The 17,438-nt window shown below is 50.7% G+C and overlaps 1 protein-coding gene across 2 annotated transcripts in view; it reads left to right on the top strand.

Moving 5' to 3' along the window:
• ITGAM (integrin subunit alpha M) overlaps positions 1-12,592 on the top strand; it is a 28,060-nt gene extending 15,468 nt beyond the window's left edge. For both annotated transcript variants that reach the window (XM_004586914.3, XM_058680372.1), the window contains exons 15-30: positions 4,198-4,328; positions 4,414-4,577; positions 6,700-6,854; positions 6,956-7,087; positions 7,288-7,361; positions 7,485-7,623; positions 7,718-7,825; positions 9,059-9,138; positions 9,809-9,892; positions 10,173-10,248; positions 10,960-11,067; positions 11,203-11,286; positions 11,394-11,507; positions 11,596-11,697; positions 11,900-12,010; positions 12,349-12,592. In XM_004586914.3, the coding sequence (XP_004586971.3) occupies positions 4,198-4,328; positions 4,414-4,577; positions 6,700-6,854; positions 6,956-7,087; positions 7,288-7,361; positions 7,485-7,623; positions 7,718-7,825; positions 9,059-9,138; positions 9,809-9,892; positions 10,173-10,248; positions 10,960-11,067; positions 11,203-11,286; positions 11,394-11,507; positions 11,596-11,697; positions 11,900-12,010; positions 12,349-12,420 (1,734 nt within the window). In that variant the 3' untranslated portion in view covers positions 12,421-12,592. The remainder of the gene's footprint in view (positions 1-4,197; positions 4,329-4,413; positions 4,578-6,699; positions 6,855-6,955; positions 7,088-7,287; positions 7,362-7,484; positions 7,624-7,717; positions 7,826-9,058; positions 9,139-9,808; positions 9,893-10,172; positions 10,249-10,959; positions 11,068-11,202; positions 11,287-11,393; positions 11,508-11,595; positions 11,698-11,899; positions 12,011-12,348) is intronic.
• Positions 12,593-17,438: the final 4,846 nt, after the last annotated feature.

Genomic DNA, 17,438 nt, shown 5'->3' with positions numbered 1-17,438 from the left:
GGTCTGCATCCGGGGGCCTTTCAGAAGGGCCTTGTGCTTGGTGCAGCACTCTGTCATTGTCACTCTGAAGTTTTCCATCATTGCTGAACAAAGGCTCATGATTTTAATTTGCACTGGGTCCATTCTGAGGGTTAATCACCCCACTAAGTCCTGGTTTCCTCTCATTGGCTGGCTTCCTGTTTCCTGTCAGGTGGGGCCCAAAGATTTATTTTATTTATTTGAAAGGTATTGTTGAGAGAGAGGTCTTCTATGCACTAGCTCATTTTCCAAATAGCCACAACAACCTGGGCTGTACCAGGCCAAAGCCAGGAGTCAGGAACTCCGTTCATGTCTCCCACATGGGTGCAGGGGACCAAGGAACTTATATCATATTCTATTTGCCATCCCAGAAGCTTTAGTAGTGAGCTGTATTGGAAGTGGAGAAGCCGGGATTTGAACTGGTGCCCATATAGGGTGTTGACACCACAGGCAGTGGTTTAACCCGATATACCACAATGTTATCCCCTCTTGAATTTATTCTAGGACTTCTAGCACTAGGCTGAAAGGAAGAGCTGAATGGACATCTTATGCTGTACCTGATCTTTTTTTTTTTTTTTTAAAGATTTATCTTTTATTACAAAGCCAGATATACAGAGAGGAGGAGAGACAGAGAGGAAGATCTTCCGTCCGATGTTTCACTCCCCAAGTGAGCCACAACGGGCCGGTGTGCGCCGATCCTAAGTCGGGAACCAGGAACCTCTTCCGGGTCTCCCATGTGGGTGCAGGGTCCCAAAGCTTTAGGCCATTCTCAACTGCTTTCCCAGGCCACGAGCAGGGAGCTGGATGGGAAGTGGAGCTGCCAGGATTAGAACCGACGCCCATATGGGATCCCAGGGCGTTCAAGGCGAGGACTTTAGCCGCTAGGCCACGCCGCTGGGCCCTGTACCTGATCTTAATGGAAAAGTTTCCAAGGTCTCACCATTGAGAATGATGTTAGCCATACATGGCCTTTAGTCAATCTACATTCAATCTACACTAACATTTTGAGAATTTTTTAATCATGAAAGGATGTAGAACTTTGTCATAATTTGTCTGCATCTATTGGAATGATCACATTTTGTCAATGTGGTGTATCACATTAATTAGTTTGTTCATGTTGAATCATGTGTGTATCCCAGGAATAAATCCTACCAGGTCTTGATGAACAATTCTCTTTCTGTTTTCCTGAATTCAGCTCAATGATATTTTATTCAGAGGTTTTAGATTCGATATTGGTCTACAAATTTCTTGTAATGTTTTCATCTGTCTTTGGTATTGGAGTAATGCTAACATCTTCAACTTTTGGAAGAGTTTTAAAAGAATTATATTGCTCCTTTAAATGTTTGGGAGTACTCAGCAATGGTCCTATGTGTCTGAGGTTGTCACTTTCTCTAGCTTCACATGTGTTCTTGGGTGGTGATGGATCTTCACTGTTTGGGTCTAATATGAGATTCTGGTTGGCAGATTTTGATGTCAGATTTTCCAGTTTCTGTCCATGCTCTGAGGTTGAATGGTACTGCTATCTGGACCCTTGGCTGGATTCTGCCTTCAGCTGGGGCTGTTGGCTGGGCTCTGCAATTGCCTCTGACTGGTTGGCAGTGCAGTATATCCTTGGCTGGGTGATTCTCCTGCTAAGAATCTGCATTTGGGCAGGGCTGTCTCTGAACACTGCTGCTTGGACAGCTGCGATGGGCAGAGCTGGAGACTGTGCTCTGCAGACATGTGTGGTCATAATTTTCCCCTGGCCTAAGGCATGCTTCAGCAGAACACTGGGGTTTGGTGGAGGGACTGCCAGCAGCTGTGTGTGGAAGATCAGGTAGGGTGCCCTGTGTGTGCAAGCTGCAATGGATTTGCGCCTGGAAGGTCTGTGAACTGGGCTTTCTGCAATGAGTGCTGTTGGCTTGATTCTCCCCTTGGCTGACATGCAGACCTCCAACTGCTGGTTGCTATTATCCTGGGTCTTCTTCGTTGTTTCCAGCTGACCCAGGTGATCTAGCCCTGGCCGAGATTCCGACATTTCCCATAGGACGAATGAAATTCTAGTCTTCACAGGAAAAGCAGAATGCCAGCTTCCAGCTCCCTGTTCACACACTGGGAACTGGGAACCTGCGGTGGGGCAGAGTGTGGGGAGCTTCCCTGAGTGGTGGGTTGCCTGCTTGTGGGAGGAGTCCCCAGTACCCTGATTTTTCACAGTTCTGCAGTCCAAGGAGGTGTCTTTAGTCTCATTTTTGAGTTCTGGGGTGTTGGTATGCTTGCTTGTGATGGTTGCTAATTGAATGTCTGGATGGCTAAGGGCATGAACCCCAGTTTCACCATCTTCTGATATAATTTCTGTCATTTTGACCTTAAAAAAAGATTTGTTTACTTTTATTTGAAATGTAGATTTTGCAGAGACAGGAAAGATAGAGATGATATTCCACCTGCTGGCTCAATCCTCACATCGCCTCAATGGCCAGAGCTGAGCCAATCCAAAGCCAGGATCCAGGAGCTTTTTCTGGATCTCTTATGGAGGTGCAGCAACTCAAATACCTGAGCTTCCTAGGCCACAGTAGGGAGCTGGATCAGAAGTGGAACAGCTGGGACATGAACCACTGTCTATATGAGATGCCAGTGCCACAAGACAGAGGATTAGCTTGCTGTGCCACTGTGTCAACCCTCGTGTCATTGTCTAACACATGTACATTATCCCCTAAATTCTTCAGCATGGATATTATTAACTAGAATTAGATATTTATTAAACTCTACAGATGGAAAATGCTGAAATTTTTATATTACTCAGCGAGTGTTAGTGAATGCATATGCCTGTGTAACCCATATACTTATTGGTATATAGAACAGCATCACCAACTTAAAAAACTTTTTTGTGATTTTAAAGATTTAGTCATTTGCAAGGCAGAGTTACACACATACAAAGAGAGAGAGAGAGAGAGAGAGAGAGAGAAAGTCTTTCAGCACTGGTTCACTCCCCAAATGGCTGCATTGTCTAGCTCTATTCCATTCTGAAGCCAGGAGCTTCTCCCAGAGCCTCTAGTGGGCACAGGGGACCAAGTAGGGCACTTTAGCAGGGAACAGGATTTTGGAAGTGGAGCAGTGGGGATATGAACAGACCCCATATGGGATGCCTCACTGCAGGCAGTGGCTTTTATGTGCTAAACCATAGCGTCTGCTCCAAAAGTTCTTTTTAAATTTTTAAAAAATTTATTTGAAAGGGAAAAAAATATATCTTCCATCTGCTAGTTTGTTTCCCCAAATGCCTGCAACAGTCAGGCTGGGCCAGGTCAAAGGTAGGACCAGGTCTCCCACATGGTTGCAGGGATGCAAGCACTTGAACCATCACCTCTTACCTCCCAGGATGCTCATTAGGAGGAAGCTTGACTCAGAAGTGGAGCTAGGACTGGGACCCAGTTGCATTTCTGCAGCTGTTTCAATAATTTCTGTGTACTCTGGATAGCATGATGATTTTGCTGCTGCCGTATGAGAGAGCCAATGTTTCATTGGTTTCTCTCTCTTTTTTTTTTTCAGTCTGGGAGAAGGACTGAATAATATTCCATGGTATATTTGTTCTTTGAAGACCAATTTGTTTGCAAGTCAAACTTACAGAAAAAGAATGAAGAATAGAGAACAAACCTGCTGGTTTACAATGGACAGAGGTGGGCCTCACTGCAGCAAGGAGCCTGGAGACCATTTTTTTAAGATTTATTTATTTTTATTACAAAGTCAGATATGTAAAGAGGAGGAGAGACAAACAATCCGTCCGATGATTCACTCCCCAAGTGAGCGTAACGGCCAGTGCTGTGCTAATCCGAAGCCAGGAGCCAGGAACTTCCTCCAGGTCTCCCACACGGGTGCAGAATCCCAAGACTTTGGGCCGTCCTCGACTGCTTTCCCAGGCCACAAGCAGGGAGCTGGATGGGAAGTGGAGCAGCCGGGATTAGAAACAGCACCCATATGGGATCCCAGCACGTTCAAGGAGAGGACTTTAGCCGCTAGGCCACGGCACTGGGACCCAATCACTTGGACCATTTTCTAACTTCTTTTCTAGGCACATTAGCAGGGAACAAGATCAGAACTGGAGCAGCCATGTCTCTAACCGCTGACCATACAGGATGCTGGCGATGCAGGTGCGGATGTAACCTGCTATGCCACAATGCCTGTTCCTCTCCTCTTTTCTACCCCCAGCGAATCGCAGGCTCCCAGCTCTACCCCCAGATCCAGTACTTTGGTCAGTCACTGAGTGGAGGCCAGGACCTCACAAGGGATGGACTGGTGGACCTGTCTGTGGGGGCCCAGGGACAGGTTCTGCTGCTCAGGTGAGAAATCCTTTCAGTGCACCTCATGTTGTCCTCTTTTAAGGAATGTCCTGGCTGTCTAAATGTGCTCCCTTGGTCCCCGCAGGTCCCAGCCAGTGCTGAGAGTTGAGGCATCCATGGAGTTCAAGCCCAAAGAAGTGGCAAGGAGTGTGTTTGAGTGTCGGGAACAGGGGGCAAAAGCAAAGCCTGCCGGGGAAGCCCGCATCTGCCTCTGGCTCCGCAAGAACACACGGGACCGGCTGCAAGAAGGTGAGGCTGGGGGCTCAGCCCTGTCTGCCTGGCCTCCCGGGGGTGCTGAGGAAAGCTCTGAGCGGCTCCAGGCTTGGCTCCAGTCAGCAGGCTCTGGGTGGGGAAGCCCAACCAGAGAAGGGACCATAGGGTGCCCCTCATCCTCTCAGTTCTTCAGAGAACCAAGGACCCATACCTGTGAATAACTATAAAAATGCACTTGTTGAATATTTGAAAGGCGGATAGAGAGTGAGAGTGTGCACATGAGAGATGTCTCCCATCTTCTGAGATTACATCCCAAATGTCTGGAAAAAGCGAGGGCAGGGCCAGGCGAAAAGCTAGGAACCAGAACCTCCCTCTGGGTCTACCATGAGGGTGTCAGGGACCCGAGTTCTTGAGAAGTTACCTTCTGCCTGCAAGATGGCGCATGAGTTGGGACCCAATCCCAGACATTCTGAGATGAGATACAGGATGCAGGGCCCCAAGTGGCATGTTAACTGTTACTTAGTTTTTACTTATTATTTATTTATTTATTTTTAAAGAGAGGGCTCATTTGAAGAGGTTTAGTAGATCCAGAAACACAGATTCACACAGCATTCAGATAGGTATTTTATCCAGGAACCTGATCATATTCCTCTGCTCAGAGAGTAAAGCTGCTTTTGGGTGGGGCAGGACAGTAATGGCAGGACCAGAAAAAAGCTGAAGGAGGAGATCAAGTCGCCTCCCCTGCAGCTGTCTTCATGTACTGGGGAGACTGGGGCAGCCAGCAGGGCCAGAACTGAGAGCCAAGGCTCTAAGAGCAATGAATTTCAAAGAAGACATGACAAGTTCTTGGAGATTCCTCTCCAGCTGCTGCCGACTCTTAAGCCGAGAGTGCCCGGGAAAGCTAGCACTGAATCGCAACTGGAAGGCTGCTGAGCTGAGTAGAGAATTCAGCGGATTCTTGGTGCTGGGAACAGAGAGGTGTAAGAGGGGCTTTGGCAGTCCCCTAAGACTTTCCATTTAGACAATGGTGAGGCAACCAAGAGAAACAACAGACAAGCAGAACACTCCTACAGGTGTTTAAGAAATCAGAGTGAGCTGCTGTGATTAAAAACAAACAACAAACAAACAAACAAAACCTCCCACAAACTCGGCGATTAGCATCTCCAGGAAACATGAAAGGAAAGGAGGCAGGACTTCAGTGAGGACCTGGAATCCATGGCCTCAGACTCCAACATCAACAACTCTGACTGACATGAAGAAGCAGTAGATTGAAGAGCATATTAGAAGCAGAATCACAACTTAGTGAGCTTGAAGATAAGTCCATTGGAAGTAGCCAGATCAACAGCAACAGAAGCTGAAGAAAAATAAGGGATTTATGAGACCTATGGGGACTGATGAGAGATTTAACAAACGTGTGAATTGAATTCCAGAGAGATAGCGAGATTATTTGTAGAAATATTTGCCCACATGTTCAACAACTCGTGAAAACATCAGGATTTTTTAGAAAGCTGGTGTTGTGGTGCAGTGGGTTAAACCACACCTGCAATGATGGCACTGCTTACTGGAGCGCTGATTCAAGTCCTGACTGCCCCTCTTCCCACCCAGCTCCCAGCTAATGTGCCTGGGAAAGCAGCAGCATTGGCCTAAGTGATTGGGTTCCTTAAATGGCAGCTTAACCTACGTGGGAGACCCAGTTGGGAGTTCCGGGCGCCTGGCTTTGACCCTACCCAGTCCTGGCCTTTGTGCCCATGCCCAGTTGGAAAGTGAACCAGCAAATGGAACATCGCTCTCTGTCACTCTGCCTGTGAAATAAAGAAATAAATTTACCCCTCCCTTTTAAGATTATTCACAAAATCCTATCACACTGTAAAGGATCCATGACAAAGAGAAAACGAATTAAAAAAAAATAACAGAAAGCACCATTAATTTTCTAATATTTGGTAGAATCTGCTAATTGGATACTGACTGTGGGCAGGCGCAGGTGCTTAAGGCCTTGTGGGCATTCTGGCAAGGGGGTACTTACTGCCTCACCTTGAAGACAAGCACCAGGACTCAGGGGTGTCCATCCCACTGTCCCAAAGCCTAACAGCTGAGGAGCAGAGGAGCTGGGCCTGAGTAAATGCTGGTCCTTCACTGCAGTGCCACCCTACCCTCTCAGGTGAGATCCAGGGCACCGCCATCTACAGCCTGGCTCTGGACGCCGGGCGCCAGAAGCCCAGGGCCATCTTCAATAGCACCAAGAACAACACGGAGAGGCACACGCGGATCTTGGGGCTGACCCCCAAGTGTGAGACCCTGCAGTTATCGTTATTGGTGAGCACATGCATGCTCGGGCTTGCAGAGGGACCTCCTAAAACTGGGCCTGGGTAAGCAGGACCCCCGACCCATGCTGTCTCCTACTCCCACTCCCCCAGGGCTGCGTGGATGACTCCATGAACCCCATTGTCCTGCGCCTCAACTTGTCTCTGGTGGGGATACCGGTGGCCTCCTTCGGAAAACTCAGACCCGTGCTGGCTGCGAATGCTCAGACGCTCTTCACAGGCATGGTGAGGGGGATAGGATGGGGTGGGAATGAGGCAGGTGATGTAAGGGTATGGAGTGTGTGGTGTGTGTGGGGTGGATCGGGGAGACCCGAGGCCATGACTGGCCCAGCTGGCATCACTCCACCTTGTCAATGCTGACTTCATGGCTCTGTGGCACGTGACCTCCCTGTCTCCTCTCTTGGCCGGCTGCTGTTTGTTGGCAGTTTCCCTTTGAGAAGAACTGTGGTGATGACAGCATTTGTCAGGATGACCTCAGCATCACCCTCCATCCCATGAGGTGAATTCCTTTCCCTGGTTGCCCAGGGGTCCCACCGTCGCTTGTGCCTCTCCGTGTGCCCACACCCCCTTCCCAGCAGAACAGCCCTTGGCATCTCATACTCCGGCTTGTTGTCCCTCCAAGACTGGACACCTTGGTGGTGGGCAGTCCCTGGGACTTCAATGTGACCCTCACCGTGAGAAACGATGGGGAGGACTCCTACAACACGAAGGTGATCTTCGACCCGATTGGTTTATCCTTCCGGAAGGAGTTTTGCGCTCAGGTAACTGAGTCTTCCAATGGGAGGGGAGCATGTGTCCTCTGCCCTCTCCCTGGTTGGTGACTTACTTGCCCCCACCACTGCCTCCCTCAACCAGTGCTCCTGGAGGCTGATCTGTGACTCAAGCCTCTCCTCTGAAGGTTCTGGAACTTTGAAGACCACAACCTGCAACATCAGCCACCCCATCTTCCCAGGCCAGTCAGAGGTCAGCGCTGCCAGTGTGCTGCTATGTCTTCTTCTAGAACCTTCTCTCTGTTTTGTTTAGAAAAGTGAGACCTTTGTTTTATGAAACAGCTCTATTGAGATGTTTCAACGACTTCATGGAAAACACATATTATGAAAAAGCTAGGCAGGGGCTTTGAAATTTTTGTGCACTAATCTCAATTCAGCTTTTAAAATTCTATTTCCATGAAATGTTTGAAGCACCCTGTATGTACTGTTCATACCATATGATTCTATCATTTAAAAATATTTATTTGTTTATTGGAAAGTCAGAGTTACAGAGGAGAGAGAGATAGATCCTTCGTGTACTGGTTCACTCCTTAGATGGCTACTAAGGCCAGGACTGAGACAGGCTAGAGCTTGGGGCCAGGGGCTTCTTCCACCGTCTACTTGCATGGCAGGGCCCAAAGGGCATGGGCCGTCCTCTGCTACTGTTCCCAGGTCATCAGCAGGGGATTAGATTGGAAGTAGAGTGGTAGGACTATAATTGGTGCCTATGGGGTGCTGGGGTTATAGGCTGCAGTTTTACTTGCCATGCTGTAATGCTGGCCCTAGTTCTCTCGTTCAATTTAAAAAAAAAAATATTTGAAAGGCAGAGTTACAGAGAGAGGAAGATACAGAAAGAGAAAAAGAGAGGAAGAGAGAGAGAGAGAGGTCTTTAATCTGTTGGTTCACTCCCCAAATGATTGCAACGGCCAGAATTGGATACTGCTTTCCCAGGTGCATTAGCAGGAAGCTGAATTAGAAATGGAGCAGCCAGGACTCAGACCAGTGCGCATAGGATGCCACAGTTACGGGTGGCAGCTTAACAACGCTCCCCACAGTTCTCCTGTCTGAAGCACACAAGTCCATGGCTCTTAGTTGTGCTCCTGTCATCCTGGTCCATTGTGAGCATCTTCATTACCCCTCAAGGACACCTTGTTGCCTGTGGCCTCAGCCTCACGTCTCCCGAAGCACCACCACTATACATGGTGTATGTGCCCACTCCGGTAGTTTGCAGGAGTGAAGTTGTACAATAAAGGATCTTCTCTGCTTGGCTGTGTCCACACATGTGGGGGATCCCAGGGATCAATTGTGGGATGGTCTGTGTCAGTAGCTCCCTTCTTTCCATTGTGGCATGGGGGTGGACCATACCTCCCATCTCTCCTCATCACCTGGCATGCACTCAGCTGGCTTGCCTCTGCTCCTCACTGCTGTCTCATTCCTCCACCTGCAGGTCACCTTTAACATCACCTTTTACGTGGAATCTGATGCCTACCTGGGAAACAAATTGCTCCTCAGAGCCCGTGTGACCAGGTGTGCTGTGCCTTAGCCCTTGGCCCAGGGTGTAGCTGATTCTCCCCTTGGCTCATTCATTCATTCATTCAACAAGCACTAACTAAGCACATTGTACCAAGTGCCGATGCGACAGTGACAGACAGGAAAGCTGGGCTTGTCGCCCTCATGGGGGTAGCACTTTGTGGCTCAGGCAGATGAAGGTACTGGTGATGGCTGAACCATGTGGGCTGCATGATCGGTGTTCTCGGAGCTCGATGCTCAGGAAAAAGGCCTGAAGGATATACAATCGGGCTGTGAGTGAGTTCAGCCAAGGTGTAGACTGAGGGTGGCATGCGGAGGGAAGGGAGGTAGCAGGTGTTGGAAGGAGCCTGGACACGAGGTGGTCGGGATGCTCTTTGTATGCGTTCTTGGCCCGCATGTAGGATTGCAGGGGTTGGTGACGGCCAGGTACAGGTGGGCGTGTGTCACCAGGTGACTGGTGGTGGTTGGAGGTGGCGCCGGCTGTGAGCTCACTCCCCAGAGAGCACAGGATAGAAGAGGTGGCCGCAGACGCCTGGGGAGCAGTGTTGGGCAGCAGCGGTGCTGATGGTGGAACTCTGGCACTCTGTGCTAAGTGGCGGGGAGGAGGGAGGAAGGCATGGATGACACTCAATGCTCAGAGCTGGCTAAGCGCTTTCTTTCCCTTCAGCGAGAACAACATGCCCAGCACCAGCAAATCTGTGTCCCAGGTGGAGCTACCCGTCAAGTATGCCGTGTACTTGGTGGTCACCAGGTGCTGTGCCTTCCCGGTGGGGCTGGGCATATCCGCTTGTGTGACTGTGTTCGGGAGCCTGGCTGTGTGCTTGTGTGTGCTCCTGCATATGTCTGAGGACCTATGCACGTGTGTCTCTTTGTGTGTGAATTGCGTGCGTGTGTTCCTAATTGGTACATCTGGTGAGTGAAGCTCTGCATGTCACCCCCGCGCTCCTTACACAACTTGGTCCAGGACTCCTGTCCTGGGATCCTGTTGTGACATTTTGCCGTCTCTTCCTTCTCCTCTCTTCTCCCTTTAGTGGTGAGGTCTCCACCAAATATCTCAACTTCACGGCCTCAGAGAAGAGCCGTCATGTTATACAGCATGAGTATCAGGTGAGGAGCCGGGGACCGGAGGCTCCTCAAAACAGGAGGTTGGGAGGGAGGAGCAGGTGGCAGGAGTGTGCAGATGGAGATGGACTTGTTCCCCTGGTGCCAGCTCGCTGTCATTTGGCCTCCATGGCTTGCAAGTGTGCAAGCCCTGCACGCACTCCATAACTCGTTTCACCTGCTGAATCTCTCTGCAAGGCACTGCCCCATCCACAAGATGGACATGACGTCCCAGGAGACTGGCAGTACCTGCCTCAGGGAAGCCAGGATTTCCTGCAGCCATTCTGGCTCTGGAATGTGTGTTTCTGCCTTTTAATGTTTAGATAATATGTTTCTTGTATTCATGTTAATTTTAAAAGTTTACTTAGTTTTCAAAGCTTTTACTTGAGACTTAGAGAAACACATACACACATAGAGAGAGACAGAGACAGAGAGATACTGAGGCAGAAACAGAAATCTATCTTCTGCTTCGTTCTGCAAATGGCTGCAGTGACCAACATGATCCAGGCGGAAGCTGTGTGCCAAACACCTGTCAGTCGGATGTGTGTTCAGTGACTCCACTCTGTTGTCTCCCTCCAGCCCATACCCAGAGAAGGTGCAGGATGCTTTGGGCCTCTTTCTAGTGTGCTGGGATAGAGGGAGGAGAAGGCCGACCTAGGACTTGGGGTTGGAGGTGGCAAAGGCAGAACTCTTACCTCCCCATCCCCCCATGTGTAGATCAATAACTTGGGCCACAGGAGGGTTCCCATCAGTGTGGTCTTCTGGGTGCCCGTGCAGCTGAATGAGAAGACCGTGTGGGACCACCCCTGGCCCATCTTCTCCCCGGTGAGTTCCTGACTGACCCCAAGCTTGCCTCACTCCTCTGCCCGGCTCCTGCCTCGGGCTGTGGGACCACTTCTGGGCTGCCCAGGCCTCCCCAACCTGCTTCTGTCATCTCTTCACGGGGTTATGTTTCTGCAGAACCTTTCCAGTGTGTGCCACAGCCAGGAGAAACCCCCACCTCTCTCCGACATCCAGGCTCAGCTGCAGAAGGCTCCGGTGCTGGTGAGGGTGGAGCTCGGGACAGTCTCTCCTTCCCCAGGGACATTTTTAGATTCCCTGACAACTGCACCTGCTCCCTTGGACACCTCCCACCTTACCTCCCTCCTCAGAACTGCTCCATCGCCACTTGCCATAGAATCCAGTGTGACATCCCCGCCATTGGCCACCTGGAGCGGATCATTGTCACCTTCCAGGGCAACCTCTCATTCGACTGGTACATCAAGGTATGGGGGCGGGGATGTCCCGAGGCATGGTCGGGCAGGGCTGGGATCTGCAGCCTGAATTACACTGCCACCCTGGTGTCTTCTACAGACACCACACAAGTACCTCCTGGTGGTGACCACGGCAGAGATTGTCTTCAACCAGTCTGCCTACACCTTGCTTCCTGGCCAGGACATCTTTGTGAGGGCCCAGGTACCTGGATGGGGCACAAAGGGTCAGGTGCAGGGAGGAGGTGGGGATCATAGATGCCAGGCAGATGAGGGTGGATGGGGCAATGGGAGTGGGAGTGAGGGCTGGGGTGTCATTTTCTGGGCTTACGCCTGGACTATCTGAGATCCTTGTGAGGAAACTTCTCAAGACACAGAGTCTGCCTCCCCTGATGCATTCTCCTTAGACGGAGACCAAGGTGGAACCCTACAAAGTCCATGACCCTGTGCCACTCATCGTGGGTAGCTCCATCGGGGGCCTGGTGCTGCTGGCTCTCATCACTGCTGGCCTCTACAAGGTAGCCCAGTCCTGCCCCTTCCCGCCCCATCCTGCCCTGGACGGGCCTTCTGCCTGTCCCCAGCTGTCCCATCACTCAGCAGCTTGAGTCCTGGGACTGCTGCCAGCGGTGGGACTGTGGGTGCCCAGGGCACCTCAGCCTGCTTGGTGTGGAACTAACAAATCAGTGGGGGATGCCCTCAACCCAGGCTGTGCTTGGCATGTTGTGTGCCAGCTGGACCCCACTGATGCAGCTTACCCACCTCCCCCCGCTCCTGCCAGTCTTTGCCCCAGTGGTCCTCCTCTTCCCACCCGCTCCCTGACCTTGAGTGGCCCTTATTTATACCTCTGCCCCAACAGCTCGGCTTCTTCAAACGGCAGTACAAGGACATGATGGGCGAGGCTGCTCCCCAAGAGGTGCCACCTCAGTAGCAGCTGCTTCCCCCACTCCCACCAAGGGGTCGCCTGTGCTGCAAGCTGGACTTGGCCCAGATCCAGACACAGGTGTTAGGCTGTGGGACAAAGCAGGTCCATCAGAAGATGAGGCCAGTTCTGTCTCCCTCTAGAAAGATCTGCCCGGCTCCCATTTATGTGTGTGAGTGTGTCTGTGAGTGTGAGTGTGCGCGTGCGTGCACACACATGGGGTGTATGAAGCCCTTGGTGTGTGATGCTTCTAGCACTAGGCTCAGCTGGAAGGTGGTTGCTGTGGTGCCATCCTCTGGCTGAAGAGGTAGCAGCTCTTCTAGGTGTTGCAGAAGGAGACAGAGCAGACCCTACATTGGAGACCGTGAAACCTCATTCAGGTTCATCCATGCAGACACCGTGAGTGGAGCCAGGTGCTGGGCAGCCGATGGAAGCCTGTCCAAACCCACCCACACTAGCGCTATTGTCCAGTGAGGACTGCTCCTTCTCCTGTGACCCGCTCCTGTATTGCTTCCTCATTGCATTTATTATTATTATTATTATTATTATTATTTGGAATGATAAGCTGGTCCATAGGCGATCAAAGGATGCTTGGGGATGGGTGGGGAGAAGTCTCGCCTCCCAGCTCTTCACGTGCTGACCAGAGTGGCAGGCAAGGCCATGGAGCTTCGAATCTCCTGCAGAGAGATCCCAGCACACACATGCACATGCACACACACACACACACACACACACACACACACACACAGTCTGTTTTCCACACACGACAGCACACTTCACACTGTTCTACATCTTGCTGTCTTCATGAATAGAGCTCGGGCATTGTGTCCTGGCAAGACATGCACCACCTCCTGGTTCTTGTGCACAGCCGCGGAATATTTCATTTTTCTTTTCAAGCTTTTGTGATTACAAACAGCCCTGAATTAACACATCGACTCGGTGTCATTTTTGCATATGTATGAGGATGATGTATAGGATGTTGTGTAAGGATGTATTTCTAGCAGTTTGGGTTGAGAGAAAGAAATTTATGGAGACATGACCTGGGAATACCAGCAGGGGAAAGGACAGATGGCCAACACAGGTATGTTTCTCATGGATGCACTTTTGTGTGAGTCCCTGGAGCTCAGAGCCATGGGGCAATCCTGGGAGATGACGCAGAACACGCACCTCCATGCTACCCTCCAAGGGGAGAAACCAGGGTACATATATACCCCACAGAGCGATGGCTGGGGGAGTGGGTGGTGATGCCTGGCCCTCCTGACCTGTTGGAACGTGGGTGGAGCAGTCTGTGGCAGGCAGAGTTGCAGGTACTACTGATCAGAAATCTGACAGAGTCCGCCGCGGTAGCCTACTGGCTAAAGTCCTCACCTTGAGCACACCAGGATCCCATATGGGCGCTGGTTCATATCCTGGTGGCCCGCTTCCGTCCAGCTTTCTCCTGGTGGCCTGGGAAAGCAGTGGAGGATGACCCAAAGCCTTGGGACTCTGCACCGGTGTGGGAGACCTGTAAAAATCTCCTAGCTGCTGGCTTTGGATTGGCTCAGCTTCGGCCATTATGGCTACTTGGGGAGTGCAGCATAGGGTGGAAGATCTTCCTCTCTGTCTCTCCTCCTCTCTGTACATCTGACTTTCTAATAAAAATAAATAAATCTTTAAAAATAGAAAAGAAATCTGACAGATGAGCACCTTCTTGGGCAAAATCCATAGGCTGGTGTGTTGTGGGCAGCACTTGCTACCAAGAGGGGTATGGAGATGGTTTTTCTTTTTTTTTTTTAAAGATTAGTTTATTTTTGTTGGAAAATCAGATTTACAGAGAGAAGGAGAGACAGAAATATCTTCCATCTACTGGTTCACTCCCCAAGTGGCTGCAATGGCCAAAGCTGAGCCGATCTGAAGCCAGGAACCCTGAGCTTCTTCCGGGTCTCCCACATGGGTGCAGGGTCCCAAGGCTTTGGGCCATCCTCTATTACTTTCCCAGGCCACCAGCAGGGAGCCGGATGGGAAGTGGAGTAGCCAAGATACAAAATGGTGCCCATATGGGATCCTGGAACTTGGAGGTGGAGGATTAGCCAATTGAGTCATTGTACCAGTCCCTAGTTTTTCTGATGAGTGAATTAATTAACTTTAAGTTAATTGATTCATCTGCTGCTTCTCCTAGTGCTCCTGATGGTTGGGTATGGGGAGAGGGTTGGGGAGACTTGCAGCTGGGAACTGGGAACCCACTCCAGGTCTCCCATCTTGAGCCATCACTCCTGCATCTCAGGGCACACATAGCCAGGAAGTTGGTATTGGAAGCAGAGGCGGGAAATGAACACAGGATCCTGGAGATGGGACAGACATAGGCATCTCAACTGCTGGTCCAAGCACCTGCCCCAAGGCAGGCTTTGGATAGTTGTTAGCTGGCAGCTCTCCCTCCATGACCCGTCTCCTGTACCTTTGTCAGTACGGCAGCCATGACCCTGGCCTTGCATCACATGCTTTGTAGCTCTCACTTGTGTTATGCAGCTCCATTTGCTTCATGTAGTGTTTTCTGGGTTTCATGGATGAGGGGGCTGAGGCTCAGTCGGAGCACGCCAGGGGCCTGAGATCGCACAGATAAGAAGGAAACTTCAGAGCTGGGAGAGGGTGGCTATTGTTCAGCTGTTAGATTAGCCTGAACCACATGAAATGGTTGATGCATGTTTATGATAAAAATGATAATTGCATGATATTAATTGCAATACAAAAACCCTGTGGTTCCAAAGGGTTCCTGTTCCAGACGTGATAGGAGGAAGGAGAGGCTTACTCCAGGAGAGATGTGTCTACCTCAAGCTGGGGCACAGGTAGAGGGACACAGGTGAGGCCAAAGACGAGGGTGGGGGAAGAGTCTGTTTATTCAAAATGCACTAAGATGACACTGAAAAGTGCCCTATGAGAAAATGGTCCTTTGCATCCTTGGGGGTGTGCATGGCTGCCTGAGACGGCTCTGCAGGCTAGCCTTGGGCTCCTTGTTCTTATGTCATCAAGGGAGGAGATGGGGATAGCATGGGGCAGATGGCAAGGGGGCTCAGCACAGTGAGCCCCCATGCCAGCAGCTGCCCACCCCCGACCCTGGTCTGCAACTCAAACCACTGCTTGTCTAAAGATGCAAATTGCCCATATGGTAGACCTGCAGGCCATCCAAGGGCCAGCAGCTCACTTCTCCTCTGATCCCTAAGAGATCTGTCCAGCACCCAGGAAGGCTCACTCTCTCCATCCTGGATGGTGTTCAGCGGCAGGAACAGTTTCCCATGCAGAGGATCTTCCTACTGAACCCATGTGGTTGCATCTCCCAGGTTTCTCCCTTCAACCCTTCTCAGCTGGGAGCCATTGGCGTGGCGGGCTAGGTAGGGTCTAAAATCCAGAGTCCAGGCTCTTGTCTCTTACTTAGAAAGCCTTCTTTTTTTTTTAAAAAAGATTTATTTTTATTACAAAGTCAGATATACAGAGAGGAGGAGAGACAGAGAGGAAGATCTTCCGTCCGATGATTCACTCCCCAAGTGAGCCGCAATGGCCGGTGCGCGCCGATCCGATGCCGGGAACCAGGAACCTCTTCCAGGTCTCCCACGCGGGTGCAGGGTCCGGGTCCCAAAGCCTTGGGCTGTCCTCGACTGCTTTCCCAGGCCACAAGCAGGGAGCTGGATGGGAAGTGGAGCAGCTGGGATTAGAACCGGTGCCCATATGGGATCCCTGGGCATTCAAGGCGAGGACTTTAGCTGCTAGGCCACGCCGCCGGGCCCGAAAGCCTTCTAAATATAGGCACAAAGGCAACATACAAAGTGAAAAGGTGAGGAAATGATGGACACACATGGACCATGTTCAGGGACAGGGGGCGGGAGAGAGTGAAGAGTGGGAAGCGAGGGTGAGGCGTTTCTACCTTGCACCTTCTGTGTCCTCAGGAAGAGAGAGCGCCTTTCCTTGTTCTGAGCTTGGAACAGGGACTGGTTGCAGAGGGCACCAACCCCAGGTCCCAGGGCAGAGGAGGTACCTGCTGGGCAAAGTGTTTGACTGACAAGGTGAGCGGATAGAATTACTTAGGGAAGCGCAGGTTTGGCTTGCAGCTCCTGACTCAGAGAATTCAACCCTGACTGAGCTGCAGAAGAAGAAAGTTGTGTGTTCCCGTCTGTTTCTGAGAACCTCCCCAAGCATGTGTCCCCCGGAAAGTCTGAGCTTTTCTTAATTAGAAAAGAGGTTTTAAACTGGCAGCTTTTGGTCCAAACCCAGCTTGAGGTTTTATTTGTCTCAAAAGGATCTTTTGTTATTGTTGTTGTTGTTGTTAAAAAAAGATTTGCTTATTTTTTTAAAAGATTTATTTATTTTATCACAAAGTCAGATATAGAGAGAGGAGGAGAGACAGAGAGGAAGATCTTCTGTCCGATGTTTCACTCCCCAAGCGAGCCGCAACGGCCAGTGCACCGATCCGATGCCGGGAACCAGGAACCTCTTCCGGGTCTCCCACACGGGTACAGGGTCCCAAAGCCTTGGGCCGTCCTCGACTGCTTTCCCAGGCCACAAGCAGGGAGCTGGATGGGAAGTGGAGCTGCCGGGATTAGAACCGGCGCCCATACGGAATCCTGGCATGTGTGTGTGTTTATAAAGGTCTATGAGATTTTCCCAGGCAGATGACTTTACAGTTTTGGGCAAAACTGGGTGCTCATATCACCTTTGTCTTTATTTATTTATTTATTTATTTATTTATTTATTTAGTTTGTTTGTTTATTTGAAAGGCAGAGAGAGAGAGAGAGAGAGAGAGAGAGAGAGAGAGATTGGTCTTCTACCTACTGGTTCATTCCCCAAATGGCCACAATGGCCAGGGCTGGACCAGACCAAAGCTGGCAGCCAGGGTCTCCCACCTGGGTGCAGGAGCCTATGTGCCTGGATCATCCTCTGCCGCTTTCCCAGGGTGTTAGGGGGCTGGAACAGAAGTGGAACATATGGGACAAAGGGAGAGGGCGCCGTTGGTGTGGTGTCAGCATTGCAGGCGGAGGCTTTACTGCTACACCACACCA

The sequence above is a fragment of the Ochotona princeps genome, chromosome 24 (genome assembly GCF_030435755.1).
Source record: "Ochotona princeps isolate mOchPri1 chromosome 24, mOchPri1.hap1, whole genome shotgun sequence".
Classification (NCBI taxonomy): Eukaryota; Metazoa; Chordata; class Mammalia; order Lagomorpha; family Ochotonidae; genus Ochotona; species Ochotona princeps.
The sequence above is the reverse complement of the archived record's forward strand: the minus strand, read 5'-3'. Positions and strand labels throughout refer to the sequence as shown.